The sequence below is a fragment of the Etheostoma cragini genome, chromosome 23 (assembly GCF_013103735.1).
Source record: "Etheostoma cragini isolate CJK2018 chromosome 23, CSU_Ecrag_1.0, whole genome shotgun sequence".
In the NCBI taxonomy this organism is placed as follows: Eukaryota; Metazoa; Chordata; class Actinopteri; order Perciformes; family Percidae; genus Etheostoma; species Etheostoma cragini.
In genome coordinates this window covers 8663643-8689874 of record NC_048429.1, presented here as the reverse complement: position 1 = coordinate 8689874, position 26232 = coordinate 8663643, and the positions used below count along the sequence as shown (strand labels likewise).

The following is a 26232-nucleotide window of genomic DNA, read 5'->3' as shown; positions in this document are numbered from 1 at the left end:
TTCATTGAGAACCTCAGTAAACATTTTTATTACAACACCATCTAGTTTTCAATCAAAGCAGAGACATTTACAAACATTCTAACAAAAATAAATGAAAATGAGAAAAGGGTGGGGAGAACACATCAAATATGTACCCTATAAAAACTAAACTGAATGTACACAGTACAACGAGCCAGGGGAAAAAAGGATGTAATGTTTGTCTTTTGGTTGTGGATGTGAGGGACAATTTATTGTTTCTTTGCAAAAAAAAAAAAAAGAAAAAAAAAAAGCATCACACAGTCATCTTCATGTCAAATAAAACCATAAAAATAAAAGAACTGTTTGGAAAGTTTTTTTTTTTTTTTTCTCTTTCGTCTTTAGTTACCATGAGTATAGATGTTAGGATAACAAAGCCTTACACAGGTCAGGGTCTTCCATCCACTGCTCTTATTCAGGCAGCAAAGATGAACAGACAAGAGAGATGGATAGGTGGAGAGGAGAGATGGAGGAAGAGGTGGTGGTTGTAATCTTGTCCGGTCATGCAGGGTAAGGAGGTGGTGGCGCATTGAAACTCTTTCCCCTTTTCCTTACATCCATCCTTGATCCTCGTAAGCTGAAAGGTGGAACGAAGGGTGGAGTTTGGTTTCGAGGCAGCCCAACAGTGAACACTCCCCCCCTCATCATTCAACTTCTAGACTACACATACATAGTGCACAAGGGGGCTGGGCTCAAATCACCATCACTGAGTCACAAGGTTGTAGTTTGCCCAAGTCCACCGTACATAACAATGTACCTAACAAGTTATTGTTACAAGGGGTGGTCAGCAAAACCTAGTCTCTGAAAACGAGGCACAAATTGTAGAATACCCTTCTAGGACATAAACTTTTTTTTTTTAATGCTCAGTTGACTGTGTGTTGCACCCAACCCTGGCGCAGACAGAAACATTGTCATGCAAACTTGAACAGGAAATATTCATATCAGTGACTACGTTTACATGCACATTAATATCCCACTTTCATTCCGAATTTGATACTGTTCACGTAAACAGCATATTTCGTCAGGATATTCCGAGTTACGCTTTATTTCGAATGTAGCATTTTCTGAATAACAGATGAGCAATGCCAATATTATTCAGGTTTTTAGAAGCATTAAGTATTCAGTGCTTTCCGAAAATGCATCTCAATTGGAAGTTTTACCGCAGTTTGTAAGGTTGGGGTAGAGATGCGTGGCCAAAAGAAAAGCCAACATTCCATAGTTGGTTAAAGGAATAAAAGAGCGAGGCTGTGTACAGTGAAAAAAAGTATTTTACGTTTCGTTAAACAGTATGCACGGCTGCATGTAAACGCATCTATTAACGGTATATTCATTTTCATTAGCGATGTAAACATTTCAGTAGGAATAGTCTTTAATAATTTGTGCATGGCAACGTAGTCAGCAAGTACACACTGGACAAACAATATGCAGTTCAGCCAGTTGAAATATCAGTTTTTTTAAACATTGATTTGAAATTATTTATATGCCGGTTAAATAAATTCATATATAAATGCTTGCATAACAGACAAGAATTGACATTCATATATAAAATATAGTATGCGTTTAGACTCAGGACAGTGAAGTTGGACATTTGTTATACAATTGTCAACAGAGTATAGTAAATTTAAAATTCAGGGTTGGACGTGAGGGAAAATGTTTTTAGAATCTAAATAGCAAAGCTATGCTGGGTTGAACATAATGTATCTTCTTATCCTCTAGCTGAACTGAGCCAATAGTGTGCACTTGGCTTTACAGGCTAAGTTCTGCAATGTGGCATTTTGTCTGTTTTGTGTAACTTGCAAAAAACATGAAGTCTAGAAATTGGTCATAAATATTCCTATCACCAGTGGTTTTGTAAAAGATTTGCTATGTGTGTTTTAGTTGACTTGCATAAATGTGTATAGATATTATTTGGTTGTGTTAAGTTTATATTGAAGTTTGTATGTTCTGAGACGTTTAGTTATATTAGCCCAAAAGCCTGCTTACAACATATTATTGTGCACACGTGTACTCCCGTAATACTGTATGATTATTATTGGGGTGCTCATAATGGCTGTGTAAGGTTGACCTATGTTTGAGTTACTAAGATTACAGCAGCAAGGAGCTTGTTTCATCTATTATGGAGCTGACGCGGATGTTATGGTTATAAGAGGCTAGCTAATTAAGTAGAAGTTAGCATGTACTAGCCTTAATATTCCCAGGTCCCTTCTACAAAATATATATTTGAAGGTGGGCAATGTTTTTTATTAAATTGTTTAATTTAAAATGGGAAATTAATGTGTGTACGTTAAACAAATATACACTATCAGATTGAATTATATCGCAACGCACCAAATTGTTTTAACATTGAATCCAACTGAATCGTTCCAGATTAAATTGTATCATCCCTGAACTGCATTGTAGCCCATACATCTAGATACAGATCTAATCCTCTTATAGGGGAAAGATGCACACCCCTAGTAGTTGTATTTAATATCTTAACTACAAATGTAAGAAGAAATTATTTCCCCGTGTACTAGCTACTTCTCACAACCATAGCAAAATGGACCCTATGTTTGTCCTTTAGCTATTTCAAGAATACAATTTTCCTTTCAACCAACTGGTAATGGTAGGGATTAGGTACAGAGCTAAAAACTAAAGACTGAAAACTTTAACCACTGTGACACATCACATAGAAACACTGCATGATTGGTTGTCACACAACCAAATTTTTCAGGAAATTAAGAAATATAGGAGTAAGAGACACAGAAAGGACAAAAAGAGCGATAGATAAACACACAAAACTATGAAGAGGTAGGAAGGTTTCTGATTCAGATACACTTTTCCAGAACCACCCAGTGATATGGTTGCCATAATACACATACATTTATAACATGTAATATATATATATATATTATGCCAGCCAATAAGCTGCAATATTTTGCACTTAAAACTGAGAAGGACAAATTCAAGCATGCAAGGTACCGCAAACTGGAAAAGCAGGCTCTTTAACATAATTATAAATGGCAGTTAGACTACCAACAATGATCTACTCAATAGATTACATTTCTCTTAACAGAAATGGTAAATTTATCAAATTAAATGACCGTTCTGATAACAATTTTGAATTTTGCCAGGTTTTCTATTAATTTTAAGTCTAATTTATTAGGCCTAGGCAATGTAAAGTTTTGCTTCAAAGTGAATTAAAACTGATATCTGCACAAAAGGCAGATACAGACATGCCAAATAAGTACAGATGATTTGACATGGTTCAAAGATTCAAATGAATATTGAAACATTGACCTATTGCTATGTTTTTTGCTGTAAAAAAAGAATTTTACACGATGCATAGCTACAGACAAAACAGTATAACGGACCATAACAATATTTTACAAAACACAGTAGTCAAACTCAATGTACTCTTTGTCACACTATTATTTAAAAGTGACCATAACATCCAGTATAAGTGGGAGGGGGCATGACTGAACTTTTGTTAACTGTGAAATTACATCCAAATATCAGAACAACTTATGTCTACATTCATTATAGAATATTGTAGTTCATAGAAAATATTAAAATATACTGCGTGGTGCCAGACAGAGCTAAACCAGGGTCAAACAGTCCATGAATTACTCTGAGACCTCCAACTTGTTTATCGGTTACAAAACAGCCTCAGATGTGAAACTTTCCATTTTAAAAATCCTATTTTGACAGAATACATTTGGGCTTTTTTTTTTATTTTTTATAAATAGATGCTGCCATAACTACATAGCTAAGCTATTGAATAATAACCTGGTAACTAAACAAAAATAAAGCATTACAACTGTCTACGATAGTTCTACCCAAGACAAATTAAGTACAATTTGTAATCTCTTATGGTATCAGAATGGCATGAACACCAACACCACGAAAAAAACAACAAAAAAACGTTATTGATACGGCTAATTCTAATAGTCTGCTCATAGGCCATCTTTCAGAGTCATGCCTATTCATTTATGCATTTATGCATTTAATCCTCCCGGTTATTTAAATGTGTATGACTGCTTATTGCTGACTTGTAACAAAGACTCTGCTTGACCCTGGTTTTACCTGATCATATAGTATGCTTTATTGAAAAGGACTGTGATCCCCAGCAAACATGCACCTGCAGACAGACTGAAGAGGTAGGAAAAAAGTTTCGGCCTGGTGCTCATTCCCCCATGGCAATATGTACAGATAACAGTTTTAAAGCTTATCCGTGGACATAATAAAATAGCCAATCTATCATCATGATTAAAAGCAATATGCTTAGTTCTTTTTTTTAATGACAATGCTCTAAGATATCAGACTGAATGCAAAGGCGGATTTTATATAGATAGAAACATTAAGGTAAAAGATACTCAAGTGCATTTTTGGCACCTACAAATTACCCAAAGTGATTAGGCCCTGTGCCCACTGGGGAACTGTGTTAGGAGACTGCGGTGATTGCAGTTGCAATGCTACTATTGAAAGCAATGCTTGTTTGAAAAAGGTGTTTACATTTAGCTGTTGTCAGTCAGAAAAAGTAGAAACGCAATGCTGTAGGTGAAAGGAAACAAAATAACCAAAAACATTTTTAAAAGTCATCTTTTGTAAAGAAGTTCCCAGTGGAAATAAAGCCTAACTTTTTAGTAAAAACTGTTGGTATAGGATAGTATTTATGTTTCGCCTGCTTTCAGAATTCAGCAACCCCACAAGGAAAACCACCCCAGCTAATATTTCTCGGTATGAGAGAAGCTTAAGACAGTGCATATATAATTAATGTGTTTTATAGTATGTATAGAGCCACTATATTAAGACATTAAGGTCTTAAATGTGAATATAGTTTATGTCTAAAAGCTAATGTACAATTATGAGAAATATTATTTGGGGTGATGCGCAAAAGTATGGGTCCATGTAACCTACTAGACTACTCTATAAGGACTACTTTAGTCAACACCACAGACATCTTAAGTTTTTCGGCAGACATGAGAACGACACAAAATAGATCAAACCAGATAAGTCAACAATAGTTCCCAAACTTTACAAAAGTGCAAGTGACGCAATAGAAGAAAGCATCTTCCTACCAAGATTGCAAAATTATTTTTGAAACCCTAACACTGAGCCAGACGATCAGACTAAATAATGTTTACTTCAAATAATTTGAAAGCAACAGATCATTGACAATATGGCATCAATATTATTGTGCACAAGGTGGTGTTATAGTTTTGGATAAATTAATCTACAACTAATCAAGAACATGACTTAACATCCGCAATGTCAGCAAAACACAATGCTATGAGCCAAAATACTCAATACTTGCATAATCTCCTGCCAATCTAGGACGATTTGTTATTTAAAAAACACTGTAGCCTCATTGGATCTCATTTCAGGGTACATACAAGCGTCTTCCAAAAAACAAATCTTAAAATGTAGATTTCTACTGTGTATCAGTCAATGTAAAATAACAATTAGCATATGATCATGAATCTGCTGCATTGACAATAAAAATTGTTCAGTTTTCATGTGATGTATACCTTCAATATTATTTACAAGTACTCACAGATCAAATACAGGTTAACTGAATCTGACAAATTAACTAAAACAAATTGATGGCAAAAACTTCAAATCTGAAAACATTTTTTGATCCTAGCTTTCATTTTTTTTATTCAATGTTGACATGTAATTTACTCTTTCAGTTACATCTGTAAGATACTGAAATTAATTACGCACTGATCCTTAATATATACACCTAGTGCAAATATGGCGCAATAACATTGCCAAAATAATCTGTCCAAAAATCTGCAGATCAACACTGATAAATAAATGTGTACCTTCTCTTCATTATAAACACAACAATATTTATGTATTCAACTTTTAAACTGAAATGGGACTCCTATACAAAAATACTGTGAGTAGAACATTTACAAAGTGTAGATTAGTCAATTATCGACAAGTTGAACATTGCCATTTTTTTTCTTCCGAAAAAAATTCAATCCAATTTGAATTTGCCACACAAAATGCTGAATCTGTAATAAATACTGAAAATGATTGGGGAACTTTGACATCTGAAACTTGCCAATCCGTCAAGGCACTACTGTTACAAGCACACCGAAACCAACTCAGCAGTCACAGTGCACTTGAATTAAACTCACACATAATGAAATGGCAATTCATTATTGAATCTTAATATTCAAGCCAGAAACTCTTTGGTCCACTAGTCATAGCTGCTGGTACAAAAAAAAAACTTTTGATAATTTCCACTTTTTATGAGCCACACGGATAGATAAAAGTTTAGCAAAAGGTGTATTTACAGAGTCCCAAAACTGCAAAAAAGGAAGAACTAGCACAAAACTGTACCAAACACAACAGAGCTGGTACTGCTTTCTTGCCATATGTTCTATAACACATTTTGAAATGATTTGGAAGAACTTAAAAAGTGGCCAACAAAGTTTGCAAATCACCAGCCTCAGAAGCATGTAGACCAAAAAGTAATGTATCCACAAAGTCAAGTTCCATTAACTATCAGTGTGTTTTTTGAGAGAACCACAGTATTGATAAAACTCTTACAAACCCTTCTTTGCAATGCATTATGTTGAATACATTGTCTGAAATCTCAGATACACAACACAGCTGTGATTACCAATTATGAGATTTTAGGAGAAGTAAACTTACCTTACACCTACCTGAAATCAAAGTACAGAGTTTTAGAAGTCTTTCCATTGCTTACCTCGTCTCTCCTTTTCCCCTTGCTCATATATTTATGAATGGACATTTAAATGAAGGAATGTCATTCTTTACCGTTTAATGATTCATGGCCTATATGTGACAGTACTCATGACGACGGATACAACATTACTTAGATAATTTATTATTCTGGGCGTAAACATACCACGCCCTCTGTAGATTAAATGTTGACCAAATATGTCATGGGCACAGAAAATATTAAACTTTACTGAAACCTTTAATCTGATTAAGAAGAGAGGAGATAAGCAATCAAAGCAGACTTTTTCAAACACATCTTCTGCCATGTAGTTTAGGCTATTTGAGCCTGAACTGGACTGGTCCAGGTCTAAAGAATGTAGTGATAAAGAAGACAAAGAGTTTATGGTGAATAAAATACCATGGGAAACGTTGTACCCACCTCCCTTCTCGCCTAGCGGTGTCTGTACTCCCTCTCCCTCTCCCGGTCTCGGTCCCGGTCCCTCTCCCGATGACGGTCCCGCTCCCGGCTGCGTTCTCGGTAATAATCCTCATGCCGGTCACGACTGCGGGACTTGTGACGCCGGCTCTTTTCTCTAGAGCGGCTGTGGTCTCGTTCCCTGGAACGTTCTCGCCTGGCATGGACAAGCATCATTGGACTGTGTACAAGGGTTTCAAAGTTTCAAATATCAACTCTTACCAGGGCCAATTCCCATTTGGAAAAAATAATTAATATACAGTCAAAATTACAGTATAAAACCACATAAAATGAAATATAAAATAGTCCATACATCTTTAAATCCGGCAGACATAATTTTTTAAATCTTTGTGCTAAGTCCAAAATATATGTGACAGGTGGTTTATGTCTCTTTTTAGCATAGCTTGAAAACACCTTCAGTGTCACATTTAATGGCTACTGCGCAAAATCTTACCTGGAAGCGGAACCGTAGCTTTTTGACTCAATGCCATGAAGACAGTCCTGCAGGGAACTGATGAGGACCTTACAGCGGTCGTCTGCTGACACTTTGGACTGCTTAATCAGACTAATCGCTGTCACCAAGGTCTCTATAGCACTTCCATAGTCGGCTAAAGAGAACACAAGGTTGCATTAAGCTTTAATTGGCTTATAACTTTTGTCTTGTTGGCTTAAAATCTGAGTATAAGTACTTTTGGTTGTATGCATCCTATATTATGTTTGTTACCTGCACTGGCGTCAGACACTGCTCGAGATATGGCACTAGAGGAGATGGCTCTGTTTCTGTTCATGATCTCCTCAAACTCTGCCTCACTCAGAGGGGTCCGTGACGCCTCCATCTCCCTACAAATATACACAAGGGTCATAGCATGTGAATTATGGACTTTGCAACCAATAACTTTAAAGTATAAATCAGCAACCTACTGTGCAAGTCCAGAATGTTTGCACTTGATAAAAATAGCAACACTTTGTGCTAATATATTGATAACATATTGTGACAGAACATTATATGAATTACAGTTTTGATTATTTGTTACACACCAAACACCCATTCTTACCGGCCTCCAGGACCATAGTCCCCTCTTTCATATGGTGGCGGGCGTCCGTATGGGTCGTTTGGTCCAGGGGGGCCTCGGCTGTCGTTTGGGGGCATGTTGTTGTTGCCAGGTGGGGGGAAAAAGGCAGGGTTGACATGGGGTGCTGGTAGTGGTCCACCTGGGGGAGGACCTGGCATGTGTGGAGGTGGCGCCAAAGCCATGGGGGGCCCGATGGGGCCAGGGGGTCGTGGAGGAAAGGGTCCTGGGGGTGGTGGGCCCTGTTGAGGGGGTGGGGGACCAGGTGGAGGGCCATAACCTGGAGGAGGTGGACCTGGGGGCAGGGGTCCCATTGGAGGCTGGCCAAACTGACCAGGGAAGAGAACTGGGGGAGGAGGCCTGTCCCCACGATTTGGAGGGCCAGCGAGGGGAGGGGGGAGGCCCTGGCCAGGAGGTGGAGGCCCTGGAGGACCAGGTGGACCGGGAGGAGGACGTGGGGGGCCCTGCATTCCACCTAAAAGAGAACACAAGGGACAAAACAGAAGTACATAAGACAAAGTAAGATCTAGTAAACTCTCTTTTGTTTATGTTATAGCAGGTAGAGTTCTCCCCAAAACATTAAGAGTATCATGGAAAATACTAACTACTAATAATTATGCTGGTAAGACATCACTAAGACTTTTCTAATTAAAATAAAATTGGCCAGTTTAAACATAAAAGATAGTGGCTCTGCCAATTCATTGGTCAAGCTCTAAATTGATATCCTGCAGTAGCCAGTATTTTCCATGACTAAATACTCAAATGTAGATACCCATAGGTATTTATTAAAGCTGCAGTGTGTAGTACACCAAAAAAAAAAATGAAGTAGAGTGAGACCTCTTCCTGCAGCTCACCCTCTCCCGTTTGTTGCATGGGCAATGCCTGTACGTAACAGCCAATGTCCTGTGATTGACCAGGACATTGAGGTGGCTAGATATTTCGATGCCGACTTCAGAGCAAAGAAAAGGTTCAGACATTTTCAATCCAATTTCTTTCTTTTTTTTTTTAACACATGGACTGTTTTGACCAACAATGGCAAAAAATAAAGTGCATACCACAGCAACACAAACAGATAAGGCAGAGCAAGCCATAGCTACCAGGAACAACAAATGCTATAAGGCCACTAAGTAACGCTGCAAATTAAATCAGAAGGCAACAGAACAGATGATGAGATTCACTCATAGCAATTTAATTCAAGCAGGCTTTTTTTAAAACCAGGTGCCCCGCAGGCCCGGACTCTTTTTCCATCAACACTTAAACTGAGAGGGTACATTGCTAAAGTTGTCAAGAGCCCCAAGACTTCAGCATGGCAAGCTTACATATATTTGATATACTGTATATACTTCAGTAGCAACAATATTATTTCTATATAAGGGCCACTCGTGAGATGTTATCATGAAGCGCCATGAAGGAATTTAAAAGGAAGTGTTGATTGTTGATCATTGAGCCATTACACAGGATAGAAGAGCAGCAGAGGTACAGAAGCACTATTGTATTCTGACTAGATTTAGTTTAGGGATGTACCGATCAAATACTGGTATTGGGTCGATGCTGACTCAAATAGCTACAGATATCGATAAAATGGTATTCAATTCTATGTACTCACACACACACACAGTTTATTTGATGCTTAGGTTTTGACCAATTAATTGGTAAATGTAAAAAGTTCACAATTCAATTGTAGATCCTGGTCTTGTTGATGCTTGTTAATCAATTTGCTGGTATACTATTTATTGTTTAATAATTAAAATCTGTAAATATCTTTTGTCTTCATCAGTTTTAGATGATACAATTTTTATAGATATTTTGTTAGAATGTGAATTTTTTTAAATGAACTGACCTCAAAAGAACTTTGAGTCTTATGTAGGGCTAGGGCTGGGACGATTCGTTGACGCCATTGATAACGTAAATGCGTTGACGCGTAACGTCTAAAAATAACATGGCTGCCTCCAGCAACAGCGCAAGTATGGTTTCCACGCACCAACACATTGAGGAAAAAGGTTTGCACATGTTCTTCTAAAGTGTGGGAGTACTTTACTGCTAATGCCAACAACGCAGTAGTCTGTAGACGTATAAAAAAATTGTCAGGTTTAAATTGTGCTCCAACTCAAAAACTGCACTTACAGCAATTACTGTTATTTTATTTTAAAGTTTTTTTTATTTGTGTATTCCTCCTGAAAGGGACTTGCAATGTGGATTTGTTTTGTTGGATTTATTTCATATAAATCTTTTTTTTTTTGTGAGATTAGAGGGAGAAGAGCTTATTCATTTTTTTACCTATTACTTAAAAAAAATAAAGTACAAATACAGGATACTCTTTTTGCACGTGCTCTGTTTACTCTAAGTTTCTATTTTTCATTTATATACATACATTTTAATAATTAGAGATTTGACCCTTACTGAAATTTGTTTTGTGTAAATTTGTAATAATTGCACAATGGGAAAATAATCGCTAGATTAATCTTAAAAAAAAAACACAAACATTTGGGACAGCCCTATGTAGGATAGTTTATGGGACTTCAAGAGCTTTGTGAGAAATTCAGATGTTTTTGGGGCAGTCAATCTGGCTGTTTCAATGACCTAACTCCTACCAATAAACAGCTGAGGGTTAGGATAAAAGGTGATCAATCTAGTCAATCAGATCAATCGAGGTGTTTCACCTCTGCCACGCCAGCTCCCGTTCCTGCCCCCCGGCGGAAAGGGATTGAAACTCATATCCATCAGAGGGCCATCTTGGTGCCTAATCAGATCTGGTCTCATCCCTGGGCCTAATGGGGAAGAAAGCAAACCAATCACAACTCTTCCCTTCATAAACTTCCCCCTACTAACTGAAGGCCTGTCACAGCCCAGAAGCACGAGGCACCAGCCACTAAGCAAAGGAAGGGATGTGAAAAAAGCTGAGATGAAGGGGATAAAAGACGCAAAAATGAGAAAAACTTGCCGCTCTATTTTCTCCCACTGTGTGTTAGGCGGCCAATCCAAGATTTGCAAATTTAAGATAGGTAGCTTGCCAAATAAAGCTTTGAGCAGACTGCTTCTCATGAATGGTGTTGGAAATTATCAGTAAGCAGAAAATTGCAGCCAGGGAAGGATTATTTGTTCAACTGGAGGTGAAGAGGGACAACAAAACAACAAACCAAATGGGGAGGGGAACATGCAAAGACACAGCCTTGCCAATAGAGATTTCATGGGTGAAAGATCCCTCACAAGCAACACACACTACCATAGACTAGCACTGGCTCCATGCAGGTGTGAGAACTAGCAAAGCTTGGACTCTGCTAACAGAAAGCAGAATTTCACTTAATCTCATACTGCGTTTTTCAAGACGTGTGTCACACTTAAGTGATTAGTTTCATCTGTTTTTTTTATTATTATTATAAACAAAATAATCACTATATGGATGAAAAAAACTGAAAACAAAAACATAAACATAAAATTCAAAATATGAAGACATTTTTTTAAATCTAAATCGGAAATCGACTGATCCTTACACCTCAACCAAGGTGAGCATGACCAACACCAGCAGTGATTCCAATAAACTGATCCATGCACATTTTAAATCACACATGTTGTAGTGAGCCAACAGTATGATTTATAATGTTCGCAGAATTTGCTTTGACTGCAGAGACTGGAAATTAATTGCATCTGTTTGAGAATTAAAATATAATCCAGCTGGTTTTCCAGTAGGTCCAATAAGTTGACTAACCTGACAACATTCTAATAACTGCAGGTTACCTCCTGACTCAGGCTATACACACACAAATTATATATATATATATATATATATATATATATATATATATATATATATATATATATATATATTACACACACACACACACACACACACACACCTATTCAGTAGTAGTGTAAAAGTAGTACATACTGTCAAATCAAATCCAATCTGATTTCAGTTTTTTATTTTTTAAATAAAATCTTTTACCTTAGTAAACTGAGAGAGGATTTGTTCCTACCATAATGGCACAAAGACTTGTTAAACTAACCAGGGAAATGTGGTGGCGGTCCTCCAGGCCCAACAGGACCAGGGAAGCGGTCTCCACCGGGACCAGGTGGTCCAGGGAACCTGCCTCTGCCTCGACCCATGGGGAAACCCCCACGGAGGCCAGCGCCAGGGGGACCAGCTTTACCTTCCCCAGACATCTGGCCTGACTGGGTACCTGTGAAATGAAGAGACAACAGTATCTCATTTTTCGATTTAATATGCAATAAATAGTAAGTGTTAATTGTGTGCAGATTTAAAACAAGACTGGTTCATTAACTGAAGAAAATACATGTAATACTGTAAGTGTATGTGACAGTATGTCAGATATATGTTCATGTATCTAATGTTGTCCATTTTGCTGCTGTGCAAGTGCATTCAGGAGACTAACTAATGTGCCACAGCATTTGCAAATATCTATCATATACATGACCTCTTTAACACCAGCACCGCCAGACACTTTCGGGGGTACTATAACCGCCAGACCCGACACCTAAAGCTTGATTTATGGTTCTGCATTAAATCTACACAGTAGGTAAGTACATAGTTACATATAGGTTGCGTACATTGGGACCCTAAGCAGTAGCCTGATGTGCACCTCGCCAGAAACATAACTGCCAATTGTGGCTATACGCATCAAAACAAGTGTAATTGGTCTGCTTGGCTTGGTAGAGTCGCATTTCTCTCTGTTCATTTCCATGTGCTCCTTTTCCATGAACAACATGAAATCAAGGAGGATTAACTTTTCCTGTTACAGCTTTCCAACCAAGTTCAGAAAGCACAGGGGAGACACTTTGTTTCTCTGTCTCTTTCCGAAGCTTGCCTCCACTCATCACCCTGCTGTGGCCACTTATCTAACCCGCGATCAAACTTTGCAGTCCATTTTGAGGCAATGAGAATCCCATTCAGTTAACATAACTGCCTCTATTGCTGCCACAAAAGTTTTATAATATCTCTGGGGTAAAAAACTAAACACAAGCACTTAACTGCCCAGGAGTTTGGGTAACAGCTGAGCGTTTCATGTAACAACAATAAGTCCCTTTGGTGTTTCTTTTCTTGCTAGCTTTCTCAGTGAAATGAAACTGCCTTCAAGTGTGGTTGGAAATTTCAAGATTTATAAACGATTTGACGGAAAACAATATTTTTAAAACATGTAGTCTATTTGTGCTATATTGGGTAGGTAAATAACAGGTCATCACACAAATAGGCCATGCGATTGACACTCACACCACGCGCATCACTGGATACATTTTCCTGGTCTGAATGAGCCTAAAAGACCATCTATATTCTTTTTTCTGGCTGATGGGCACATCGTCCCTAAGCCTGCAACCCTCTCCATCTCTATAGCGCTGCCTTAATCTCTATAGCAAAAGGACACCGGCAGCCCCCATACAAAACAGTTAGTCTAACAGCTTGATCTGATGCTGTTGTAAATTGTAAGCATTGTATAACTTGCGGCATAAAACATAAAGGGCATGAACCAAATGCTAAAACACCAATTTCAGCATTTTTTAGGCAAGTAAACTTAATGTTAAATATAACCAAGGTGCAAATGATTACACTATTACATTTTGTTTAAATGTCTAGCGTGTGTGTCTGTGTGCAGTGTCTTTCAGTTCAACAGTCAACACACAACTTGCCATCTGATCGCCCACTTCCACACCAACCTATAAAATAATACAATTTAGAAACATTAGTGTTTTGTTCAAATAAATCACATAAATATCATTCCTGATTTTATTCTAGCGTATAGTGCACAAACAGGACCACTGTGTTGAGACAAGTTTTATAGTCTGATGGATTAGTTTTGCTTACATTTATTATATTTTATACATTCAAAATGATTAATATGGTAGGCCTAGATACATTAATGTGATTGTAAGTGCATGTGGGTGAAAAATGTCACTTAAATGAGTTTCTATGTTCTACTCATTGTCTCATTGCGCTGTATGGCCGTCATATAAATACGTTTATTTGGCTGCTGGGGGAGAGTACCAACGTTAATCGCCGTTGCTCCTGGCGGCTGATTGGGGGTGTTTGTTGAAAAATGCCACCAAAAAGCCAACTGTTTGATTTTCTAAACGTTAAGTCTTTCACTATGACAATATGGGCAAGTGCTGAATAGGTATTTACAAAGTCAGGACAGAGAGGAGACATGGCAATAACAGTGACGGAATAATTTTCATCTTTGTATCAAAACGTTCAATGGTGTCGGCTCTGGCGGTTCTAGTGTTAAACCAGCATGGTTAACTTTTGCTGAGTTCATTTTAAAATATATTGATGTCAAGTGTGCATTTATCCTACTTACTTTTACGTGACTGCATCTCAAACTGGCTGAGGGATTGTTTGTTGCACGGCGTGACAATGGGATTCTGACCATGAAGCTCCCTCTTTGACAGCAGCTCCATTAACTTCCTGGACGATGCCTCCGAGGCCACACACACGAGTGCAAACCTGCAAGATTAATGCAGAGAATATACGCAATCGCATGTATTAAAAGAAAGTAAAAAACAGATAGAATATAAATAAAATAAACCTATAAATTGTTTTTAAAGCACAAGTTGCAATGCCATTTTTAGAATAGACTTTTATGCAATAAACATTGTGAAATTTAACAATAACTTACTATGTATATCTTCAGTCAATTGGAAACATGATAATTTGTCATTAAAGTAAAAAAGGAAAAAAACATTTGCCAACAATGCTGAGGGCAGACGCTTAGCAGCACTGCAGTGTTGCCTGGAAGGCACTATGAATAGACAACGGTTAGGTGCATTGAAGACAACTGTTGCAGCGCTGCCTTGAAGGCTTGGTTGGGGGCCTAAAACACCTTTGAGCCAGCTTAGCAGACAGAGCAGAGAGGGCTTGGCAGTCCACTAACTTTTTTCTTTCTAATATAACTAATATAAGCTGCTCTGTTTAGGCTACAAAATGTGCATGCAGGCTGAAATTCAACTGCATGGTTTTGTCGGGATTAAGCTATAAACAGAATGAAAACTCCGCTAGCTGCAATGGTAAACACCAAGAATACGGTAAAAGCACATTTAGCTTTTTGTTAACAATGCAAATATTGTCAACATAACTCACTGGAAATCCAAAATACTTCCACATCTGCAACTTCAGTGAAAGAAGGGGTGGGGGGGGGAATCAGGTTTTGTCGATGGGTCTCCTGCATGCAGTGGTCATGCTAATGTTTGAAGGACTGTAGCTAGATTACAGGACGTTGACTTGCAGCATTTCAACACGTTCTTTCCCCTGACATGGCCACCGGACCGACATGGGGGTGTGGCAGAATTGAAAATATTTTTTTTATTCAAAATGTGGACCAAGCCTTAAACATTTCTGCCCACATGTAATTTCACAAACTACAGACCATCACTGCATCAGATCTAAAAGGACATGTGTCGAAAATAACACAAAATTAAAAATTTAGATAAAAATGTTTATTTTAAGAGTTAGTGTCATTCACATAAAGTGAATAAAAATCCTGAGCACAAAACAAAATGGATACATTTTTACTTCTGCCAACGATATATTAAGAGTCAATGTATATTTGTATATTGCAATAACATAATCCTACATTGAATCATTGTGAAAACAAACATTCCAGTATGATTTTTTCCATGTTGACATTAGTTGTTTGTGTATATTTGTTAAAAACATTGCTTTGTTTAGCTTTTCATGTAGCAGAGACCACACATTGCACGCTCGCTTTTAAGGAGGAATTTTTAGGTGGAAGTTCAATGACTGGTTAAACCTAGTGCATCAAAAACAAATCCCATGTGGACTTTTTAATTTATTTGTTTTAAAAGAGAAATTCGGCACCAGGCCCCAGTACTTTAAGCTCTGCTTAGTTAAAGCTGCATTCCTTTAATAGGATTGGTAGGTAAAATCAATTGACGCGAAAATATGAAACCGCATGCAAGTTTCCAAATTAATTTTTTCTCTTCTTGCGGCCGCATGCCGGAGATCCGGCGCCGTGCCGGAATACTTTAAGCCCTGTTGCTATGTCCCTGTCCATCATTAACCATAACAGTCTCTTCAAAGCCCTATGACTAGATATGGATAAAATTGCCCCCATCCAACATAAAGTTCAACTCATGATTCTCAACATGTACCAAGAATTATCCTAGCAGGCTGCGATTTAGGCCAATGACGTCCCACATAGAAAATAAAGATCTTACCCTTTTGACTGGCCATTGGCTCTGTTTTCAAAGAACTTGATCTCCAGCACATCCGTGATGCCTACTGAGCGAATAGCTTCTGTCAGGTCCTCGTCTGTCGTCCACTGCACAAGAGAAGATAGCACCATCAGTATATATTTATATTTGATAATTATGTAATGTTTCACAACTTGCATACAAAGCATGGGTCTACATTTGGCATGGCACAAGAATGGCACAACCTTGTTCACTGGTCTTTGATGACTTTACCTTAAAGAAAATGTTAATAATTTGTAGTTATGCTCTTAAAATGGAGTTTTTTCAATATTTTCCTCCACATAGCCTAGCCTGAACAGAATTCTGATACCCACCCATGTGAGGTTTCCTATGTACAAGGCAATCCTTTTGCCTGTGTATGTGTACACCACGTTTGGCTGGGAACTCTTCCCTCCCTCTGAGCCACCTGGTGTAGGCAGTGTGTCCAGGTAGTCGCGGTCTTCTGGAGCATCACCATTGTTGGCTGATGGGGATATAACATCATCATACAGGTCAATCTGTTCGTGGACAGGGTAGTCAGCTTCCTGTTGAGATTGACAGTAAAAGTTCAGTCAAACACATGTGAAGCATTTTGAGCAGTTTCACAAAACTGATTATACCTCCGAGTAAATGTGAGACAGTTGTGCAATGCTATTCAGTACCACCCCCCAATAATGTTTGATTTATCAAAACACAAACACATAGCAGGGGTATAATTTGTGTTGAGTTTACTCATTTGATGTGATTTCAGCAGTAATTGGTAGGACAGGAAAATCTGATGATTTGTCTAATGTGGAAGAAACAATTCAAGAAAAAGCCGTTTATTTTTATTCACCAGGGTTTTTCCTGCATGTAAAGTTTTTGTACCCTCAAAATAGGTTTTAGCCAGCGGTATTGGAACATCACGAGCGCCAAAATGTCTCATTTTCAGCAGCCAGCCTCCCTTTCATCCACAGCCACTACTGGATGTGAACGCTCCTGTATGGCCCCAATGGTATCTCCGTTTGCAGAGTCAAACTGTACTGGACTCTCCTGGTGACCATGTTGCTCTGCAGACTGGCGGAGCAGCGAGAAACCAACTAACGTTAGCTAACTGATTACATTAACAATAAAGATTGCAAGCAAGCGGTTTAGGTTTTAAAACCGTGTTGCAGCTGCAGTGAGGTCCGAGCTAGCGGGTCAGGCTTTTCTGTAGCTACTTAATGTAATACTTGATGTAACGTCACTCTGACAGTCGGTACTTGCGGTAACCGGCATCAGAAACAGACGTCCAGCTATGTGCATGTATGCACAAGTGTGTTTATGTTGCATGGAGGTTTTCTAAGAACTGTGCTTACTACACAAAATGTGTAGTAAGTTTTTGTTGGCCCTGGGATGACGAGGTCCTTAAGCTCAAACCCTGGTTACCTGCCACTAGAATTTTGTATTTTCCTTGACATGAAGGAATTAACTGTTTCTCTTCCCACCATAAAGACATGCATGCTAGGTAACTAGGACTACAGTTGAAAATGTGTACAAGCACAATTAACACTGGCACATTTACAGAAATGTTGATTAATGTGCATTGTCCTAATTAAATAAATATAAAAAGCTGCCTGTGTGATGCAGTCACCTCATAAAATTAAACAACCAAAGTCATTTAAAATAAAAAATAAAAAAAATAGTGAATAGAGATTGCGATTTTATAACGATTATTTGTGCAGGCCCAGTTGGCAGACATGCAAAAATTAACAGATTTTGTGAATTTCACAATAATTTCCAGTGTAGGAAACACGATCAAGCTAACTAATTATAACATAGGCCTTTTGGCTAGGTGGCTGATGATGTGTCATGTTAAAAGTATTTCACACCCTTCTTTCGATTCCCAACCGTTGCATGCGATTCCCACTGTACAAACATTACTCGGTACGGAAAGTTATCTCTGTGATCTAAAGACCTCACAATGCCTTGCATTTCTCAGTTCCGCTTACTTATTGTTCAGACGTGACATGACAAAAGCACTTCGTTTTCACATGCGGATGGGCAAAGGTGAATAGAGGGGAAATTAGCATCATTAAATTAAGATAAAATCAACCGGATATAAAAAATGCACTGCAGCTGATGTTAACTGAATGCAGGTAGAACAGGGTATAAGAGAAATCAAAGTTATTGTGTTACTTTATTTCAGTGTTCTCTGACGTTCCCAATTATAGATTGGGACATGTAGTGTCACATGGGGACATGTAGTCATTGAGAAGGTCATGTCAGGATTGAAGGATGCTACTAGTCTGGTTTAATGGATGTTGAGTGCTGGGATAAAGGCCGACATGTCTCTCTTCTCTCCCCTTTCGCTATCTATTTTTCAAGGGGACCATCGCTGCGCTCCGGACAGAGCAGTTGTGAGTGGTTTGAAGAAACACAAACAAGCCAGAGCATTTTCCCCTATTCGTGAATAGATAAGCAGTGTGGCTACTCCAGCGCCAATGAGAAGTGTCGCAATGCAAGGATAGCATAAGCTGGCTGGCTGCACCGTGCATCATACTACACTGGGAGTGTCAGAAAAAGAGCGTTATGATTGCAGATTTAGTTGATTTGGTCAATTTTCCTGGATATTTGTGATTCTACCATATAAGTAAGTAGTGTACGTAGTAAAAAAAAAAAATTTTAAAAACGTAAATTTAGTCAAGTTATAAACAGCATGGATCAAAGATGATGTGATACAATCAGGAGTCTGCACAGTGTGTTTATTTTAAAAACTGCCTGGATGCTCTAGCTGTTTCACTTCCCTCCTTGCCTGTGCAATGCCTGTAGACCTAGCAAATAGTTTTAGCAGAGCAGATAGCCAATTCAGGGCAGCGCTGCATCGTGTCTGGTAGAATCACAAGCATTGCATCGAGTGGTTGTGATTGCACAGCGCAGACGAACTTTGTGAAATGTAGGGGTTAGGCAGCCTACGCCACATAAGTACCCGATCAAGGCAATGGTAGACCAGCAACTCCCCTGTTCTGCCAGGTAAAATTAGTTGTTGTCATAGGATGGCTGATTGCTTTGAAGAGAGCATAGATAACTGCTTTAGTTCACCATTGGAGAGGGCTGCCTGGAGGCAAGTTGGAATGGTGAAAATGTTCGTAGTACAAAACACTCATACAATATCAATCTTTTTAGGCAGGCAATTTTAAGGTTGCTGCTGTCCTTACTGGTCCAGTCAACAAAACGTAGACTGCTTAGCTTCCATGTCTGTAGTCCTGCCTGCTTTCCAAACCGACGATAGATAACTACCTCATAGAACCCCACTTAAAATGTATCCAAACAATCCCTTTAATTGATCTAGAATTAATAAAGTGATGCTTGTCCTAACTTTTGATATACTAGTACTTTTATGTTGCAGCATGAAGTATATCCGTGACTAACTTTCTAATACAGCTTCCCGGTTGAGTTTGGGTTTCATTATTGAACTAAAAAAAACTAATTTAAAAGGAAATGACACGCTGTGCGACTTCTGTAACTCTAGCATGAGCAGCTTGGGCAACTTGAGAGTGTACAATGGGTCAACAAAACCTATCCAAAGGGAGGAAGATGTTGGTGGGGATAAAGTTGTCTCTAAATGGTTAAAAAAAAATAATACAACAAACGATTTGCATCCCAGATTTGGTTGTAACATTACGTTACTGAAAAGGGGCGTGTATGGAGAAAGAAAACAACTTTTACCCAGCGGACACATAGTTAAATGCTAAAGTATCACTAACATCAGTCAAAAGCTAATCTGATAAAAATTATTTTATAATTCATACACGACGTTTTATGACTAACCATAATTAACAAGGTTTCAATCTAGTTCGCTTGTATGAACTGAGAACACAATACTTAAAAAGCAACTCACACGTTACACGGGTTTTGTAAAACAGCTATTGCTAGCTAGCTTGTTTAGCTAAAGTAACTACGTTTGTTTGGCGGCCATGTCAAGGCCTGCAACTGTGAACAATGAAAGTGGTTGCTTTTAGCATTCATCCAAAAACAAATTTTATTTTTGCACCTTGCATATTTATTAGGCCTACTACGCGCAGCATACGTCGTGATAAATGTCGATAACATCGCCAATGAAACATTTCGAGCCGATAATTGTAGCTGAGAATGCAGGCTTGCAGCATGGTGAAAGGGGGCCTCTATGCGAGGGAAATTTTTTACCCAGCAGAACACACTATTCCCCGACCATACTAACAACACATGGTTACACATATATACAGAAAATAGCACCGTTAGTCGAACTGCGGTGAATACATATGTGATACCTGGTTGAATTCCTCCTCTACGTCGGCGTAAATGTCGATGTGATCTACTCCGTCCGCCATTTCCCTCTTTCCCGTCGCTCTCTCCGCCCGGCGGTGCAGAGCAACACTGACTAACTGAGGCACAAACAATGAGACAAAGACAGAGAGGGACAACTAGCGCCCCTGCTGGTCCACTTCACTAATTACAACACCTGCTTCAGACCATAGCCTACTACGATATAACACGACAATAACTGGTCGGTCGCAAAAATATCCAAAGCCACTTTTCCTTGGGCACAGGTTATGTCAAGTAACTCGAGTCCTTAGTTTGGGCAAATCAAGTCCCAAGTCAAGTCATTTTTTTCATGAGCAAGTTAAGTCGTCATTGTTTGTCTGGAAAAGAAATTACCAAACTATTTTGGGCTTCCTCGCAATTTTGCAAGAGTATATGGCTGCGTTTAGAAAGTAGGGCTAGGCTATATGACCGAGTAAATAAGTCACAATTTTTGACTAATTTCATCAAAATGTAGGCATAAAAGATTACGCAGTATTTAAAATTTTGGATTTTACCTTTTTTAATATTTCCACTTTTCATGTTTTTTTTCTTCTTAAATAAATGTTTTTATATGCATTCGGCTGTGGAGCTTGACATCGTGTAAGGGAGCCTATGTGGCAGCATCCCTGAATACAGAAATCTGAAACTGTAACCTACTATACTGGATGCTGCTGCTGACGAGGCATTTAAATTAAATGCGTCTCAACGGTGTCTCATGGCATTTCGTAGTTGCAGAGATTATTTTAAACCTTTGGATTATTTCTGTTGCTGGTGCAATATGAAAACTCATGTGAATACAAAGTCACGTTGACACTTTTGTTCCGCTTCAATCCAATGTCAATACAGGTTTATGGTTTTCTAAGATCCTAATTCTCATCAAAATGAGATAACTTGTCAATATATTTATGCATGACAGTGAATTTTTACATGATTTAAACGTACAATTTTAACAAATTTTGCTTGGATTTGTGATACATTTACTATAAAAGTCTCTTTGAGTATTTGTGGAATTCTTTGACAAATTCTGTGTTTTCACCTGGTACTATTGTTAGTATCTTTATACAGTACTAAATACAATACAAAAAACATATGGATAATTTAATTTACTTTGTTCAAATCATGACATCAGTCAGTCAACATACAATTGGGACACATGTCAACCATACAACATACATAATATTGTGTAAATTACAAACAAAAATGAGACATATGAATACAATTACTCATAATGTTAGCAAGACACAACATACTGTGATGATGCCCACTCACACACAACATATAACTGAGTCTATTACACAAACAGGTAAATTCTCAGGCAAATTTGTCATCAGAGTAAACTCAACTGAAAAACGTGCTTTGTGCGAAGATTCAGAAATACCATAAAAAAAACCTACAGGGACACTCACAGCCCGAAATACATTGAAATGCTGAAGTTCTAGATGGCAGATTTGATATGAAACACAATGAAATACAAAAATACCCTATGCAATTAGATTTACACTGTTAATTTATATTGCAATTACATATATGACATTTCCAAACAGTTTCTTCCATATGACAATCATGTTCCCATTTTATCTTTGCTTTTTATCATGAATTTATAAAATTGTTATTATTCATGCCAAGGGCCAAGTAATAACTAGCAGTTGCAAGACTTTGGGGCCGATGCAAGGGAAGTATCCAAAAACCACAGTCCAACAAATGCGTAGTCACGGCCATAAAAAAGAATAACAGAAACATTTGTTTTGGTACAAATGCATCTTTTAGGTTGATTCTTTTTTTTCTTTTTTCGTTTCTTTTAACTAGATTTGCTTTGAAACCATGCAATTGTATTTTACCAATACATTAATGGCAATTTATCTAAACACAGTTTGAATCAATCATTGTGTTATCCATTTTGATTGTACATCTACATCCCGGTAGAGTTCTAATTTCCACAGTGATGTCCAGCCAAACATAAGTACATACGGTATGTACAAACACACAGAAAGACACAGAGAAAGGCAGACATTTTTAAAAAGATATGTCACAGAAACAAATATTTTTGTGATTTTTTCCCAGTAAAAACTCACAAAAACGAGAGACAAGATAGGGCTTCTCATTCTGGTTTTGACTATCTTTATTACATTTGTATCAGCTCCCACTGCAAGTACTTTCTTGGCATCACCCATCACCCTTTGACATTTGCAGGGGATTCAGAAAAACTCATATTGCAATCACCCTTGTACAACACGACTTTCAGCAGTAACACTGTTACATAACAATGTTTACCATTTATTGCTGTAGCCCTTCTCTTCCTTATCTCATTCAACGTTTAAAAAAAGCACGTATGAAAGTTGATAGATGAAGCATTCAGGATGATTTGAGGTGTGCATGCTTACAGCTGCATATACAATATGCATGTGTGTCTAAAATATTAAGTTCAGTGGGGATTTGAACTCCCCCTCCACCTGCATCTCTTGAGTCCCTTTTAATTTTGAGATGCAAAATGGTGTATGATAAAGCAACTAATTTAAAAGTATCCATGGCAACAAAAGCCCATTCACTTGCCTTCTTTGCAGGTTCAGTTCAGGTGTAATAATTTGCAGGAGTAATAAATGCTCAAAAACCACATGAATGGGCGGTCAGTGGAGACTGGATTTGTGGTTGTCATTAACAAAATGTGCAGAAATTGTTTTTTAAAAATCCACTTGAGGTGTCCAGTGTCCAAATACATCTCTTGATTTATTCCAATCTCCTCCTTTATATGAGAATGGGTGAAACGGTAAAGTTGTCCATCACCAGGATACAAGTGCCATGAAGGAGAGGCAGGTGAAGAAGAGAGAGGCAGAGAGAGACATAATAGAAGCTCCTCCACAGTCATTGGCGTTCTCCTATTGGGACAACACAGAAAGTGATTTTATTTTGTGTTCCTTCTTTTTGACTTAAATTCCATGTAATCAAGCTTAACATGATAGGAGATATAGAAGCTAGCATTGATTACAATAATCCACCCTCCAAATTAGAAAATAGCTTAACATGATAGGAGATATAGAAGCTAGGATTGATTACAATAATCCACCCTCCAAATTAGAAAATACAATTTGGTGCATAGAACCAGCCCAGTGAAACAATGAGAAGAGGTTATGAAAAAATGAATGGGGTGGACCAATGAGAAGCTGACCTGGGGGTGGTAGGCGTGGCAGGACTCAGGGCGTCGGCGAATCTTCTGAGACCTCATCCTGTCACACTTCACTGAGGCATTATGTACAGCAGGGTCAAGGAGCAATAACAGGAGCAGCAGAGGTTTCATTTGATTTGTCTTTTACAGTGGTGCTCAAAAGTTTGGGCACCCCAGGTAACAATTTGTATTAATGTGCATAAAGAAGCCAAGAAAAAATGGAAAAATCTCCAAAAGGCATCAAATGACAGATTAGACATTTGTATAATATGTCACAAAAAGTTAGATTCTATTTCCATCATTTCCACTTTTAAAACAACAGAAAACTAAAAAATGGTTTCTGCAAAAGTTTGGGCACCCTGCAGAGTTAATACCTTGTGCTGCCCCCTTTGACAAGTATCACAGCTTGGAAACGATTCTTGTAGCCAGCCAAGAGTCTTTTGATTCTTGTTTGAGGTATCTTTGCCCATTCTTCCTTTCAAAAGTCTTCCAGTTCTTTGAGATTTCTGGGCTGTCTGTCACGCACTGCTCTTTTAAGGTCTATCCATAGATTTTCAATTATGGTGAGGTCAGGAGATTGTGAAGGCCATGGCAAAACCTTCAGTTTACGACTCTTGATGTAATCCACCGTGGGTTTTGAGTTGTGTTTAGGATCATTATCCTTCATCTTCAAATCTAACTTTTTGTCACATATTGTACAAATGTCTAATCTGTCATTTGATGCCTATTGAGATTTTTCCATCTTTTCTTGGCTTCTTTATGCACATTAATACAAATCTTTACCTGGGGTGCTGAAACCTTCGAGCCCCACTGTACACTGAAAATTATATATTTCTCAAATGTACCACAACAGGTGCACAACCAGCCTCAGAATTTGAGTGAGTGGGGCAGGTGTGGTGCAATGTGAAAACCAAAACACCATTGTAGTGTTCACAAGTGGGAAGCTGCTAACAGATCCTGTACTTGTTGCAACATAAGCGAATCCTTGTTGGTCTGTCTACACCTTCTCCAGAGCAAGAGGGACAACAATACAAATGAGTTTATTTTTGGAGAAAGTCAAAAAGAGCAGAAAAATGAAAGAATGTATGAAAAGCAAACAACATCTAATGTAGTATGTGTGTTAAGGTGCAATCATCTTTTGAAATAAAACGGCATCCATTAATATACAAATACCAAAGGATATATTTCACTTCTTTGGGCTCCATGGTGAGGGGTGGGTACTGTCTGGAGCAGTCACAGTCTGCCTGCACAACCAACATCAACAGGTTGCTCTCAGGTATCTGTTGCACCACAAACATCCTGAAACACACACAAACACATCAAACATAAAACGGGTAAAAATGTGCACACAAACATAATCACAGAAAAATAAAACTCCTAATGTATTGTATGACATAAACACTTTCTCAAGTAGGGGCCGCTGTGCCAGGGCAGATTCAATTCCCACATTGACTGTTACACTGATAAAAAAAAAATATATAAAAAACTCAAAATAATGTTTCATATAATGATTTAAAGGGCAAGTCCTATGCATAAAAATATGTTTGCAGATCTACTTGACTGCATGGGTTGGTTGTAATGGGTAATAAACATTTTGAAATCTGATAATCCTGTCCAACAGTGGTTCTGTAAGCAGTGTTTGTGCTGCTTTATATCTCTTTTGGCCTCATGAGGGCGTTCACACTCAACCTATGAACACTCACATGCACATGCACGCAAACACACACACACACACACACACACACACACACACACACACACACACACACACACACACACACACACACACACACACACACACACACACACATACACACACACACACACACACACACACACACACACACACTGCAGAGCAGAGCAGAGCAAAGCCAAAAATGGATTGGATGGAAGGACAATTTAATACGACTGGTCGAGGGCTTAGAGGGGACTGTGCTACAGATTTGTGTGTGAATAAGGGTGCATGAGTGTGTGCTTACTTCTGGCAGCGTCCACACTTAATAACGCTGTTGGTCTCTTTGACTGATGGCTCGTAGAGGAAGCTGGGGTACTCTGTGTCACACGGCTGCAGGATGTCCCCTCTTTTCTTATGAGCTGAGGCTAATCGAGAAATAGATATGGGTCATGTCTCAAGGTGGGAATTACAAAAATTGTGTGTATGAAAGTGCATGTGTGACTTTTTCTTGATGTCTGACGGGGTTAGAGTTTGTGACAGGAGAATGCTGGGTGTGGTGCTATTTAAATGCTTCACACTTTAGACATGTACAGTGGGTACGGAAAGTATTCAGACCCCTTTAAATTTTTCACTCTTTGTTTCATTGCAGCCATTTTCC

General features: G+C 38.4%; 2 protein-coding genes across 13 annotated transcripts in view; both read right to left on the bottom strand.

Annotated features, from left to right (window-relative positions):
• On the bottom strand, positions 1-20953 carry cpsf6 (cleavage and polyadenylation specific factor 6). Of its 7 annotated transcripts, none has more exons than XM_034863151.1 (12): positions 20706-20953; positions 16773-16982; positions 16423-16526; positions 14547-14692; positions 13879-13905; positions 12243-12416; positions 10899-11006; positions 8224-8713; positions 7893-8008; positions 7623-7776; positions 7133-7349; positions 1-592 (listed from the first exon to the last, which is right to left on the bottom strand). In XM_034863151.1, the coding sequence occupies exons 1-11, from the start codon at positions 20763-20765 to the stop codon at positions 7145-7147; spliced, it is 1794 nt and encodes a 597-aa protein (XP_034719042.1). In that variant the 5' UTR covers positions 20766-20953; the 3' UTR covers positions 1-592; positions 7133-7144. The 7 variants fall into 7 exon arrangements, with proteins under 7 accessions (XP_034719042.1, XP_034719043.1, XP_034719046.1 ...); XM_034863152.1 differs by having other exon boundaries at positions 7133-7325; XM_034863155.1 differs by lacking the exon at positions 10899-11006.
• Positions 20954-21827: 874 nt separating this feature from the next.
• The window catches only part of cacna2d4a (calcium channel, voltage-dependent, alpha 2/delta subunit 4a), a 79615-nt gene continuing 75210 nt past the window's right edge, over positions 21828-26232 (bottom strand). For all 6 annotated transcript variants that reach the window (XM_034863317.1, XM_034863320.1, XM_034863319.1 and 3 more), the window contains 4 exons: positions 25879-25999; positions 25083-25198; positions 23903-23985; positions 21828-23612 (listed from right to left, as the gene is read on the bottom strand). In XM_034863317.1, coding sequence (XP_034719208.1) covers positions 23517-23612; positions 23903-23985; positions 25083-25198; positions 25879-25999 — 416 coding nt within the window. In that variant the 3' untranslated portion in view covers positions 21828-23516. The remainder of the gene's footprint in view (positions 23613-23902; positions 23986-25082; positions 25199-25878; positions 26000-26232) is intronic.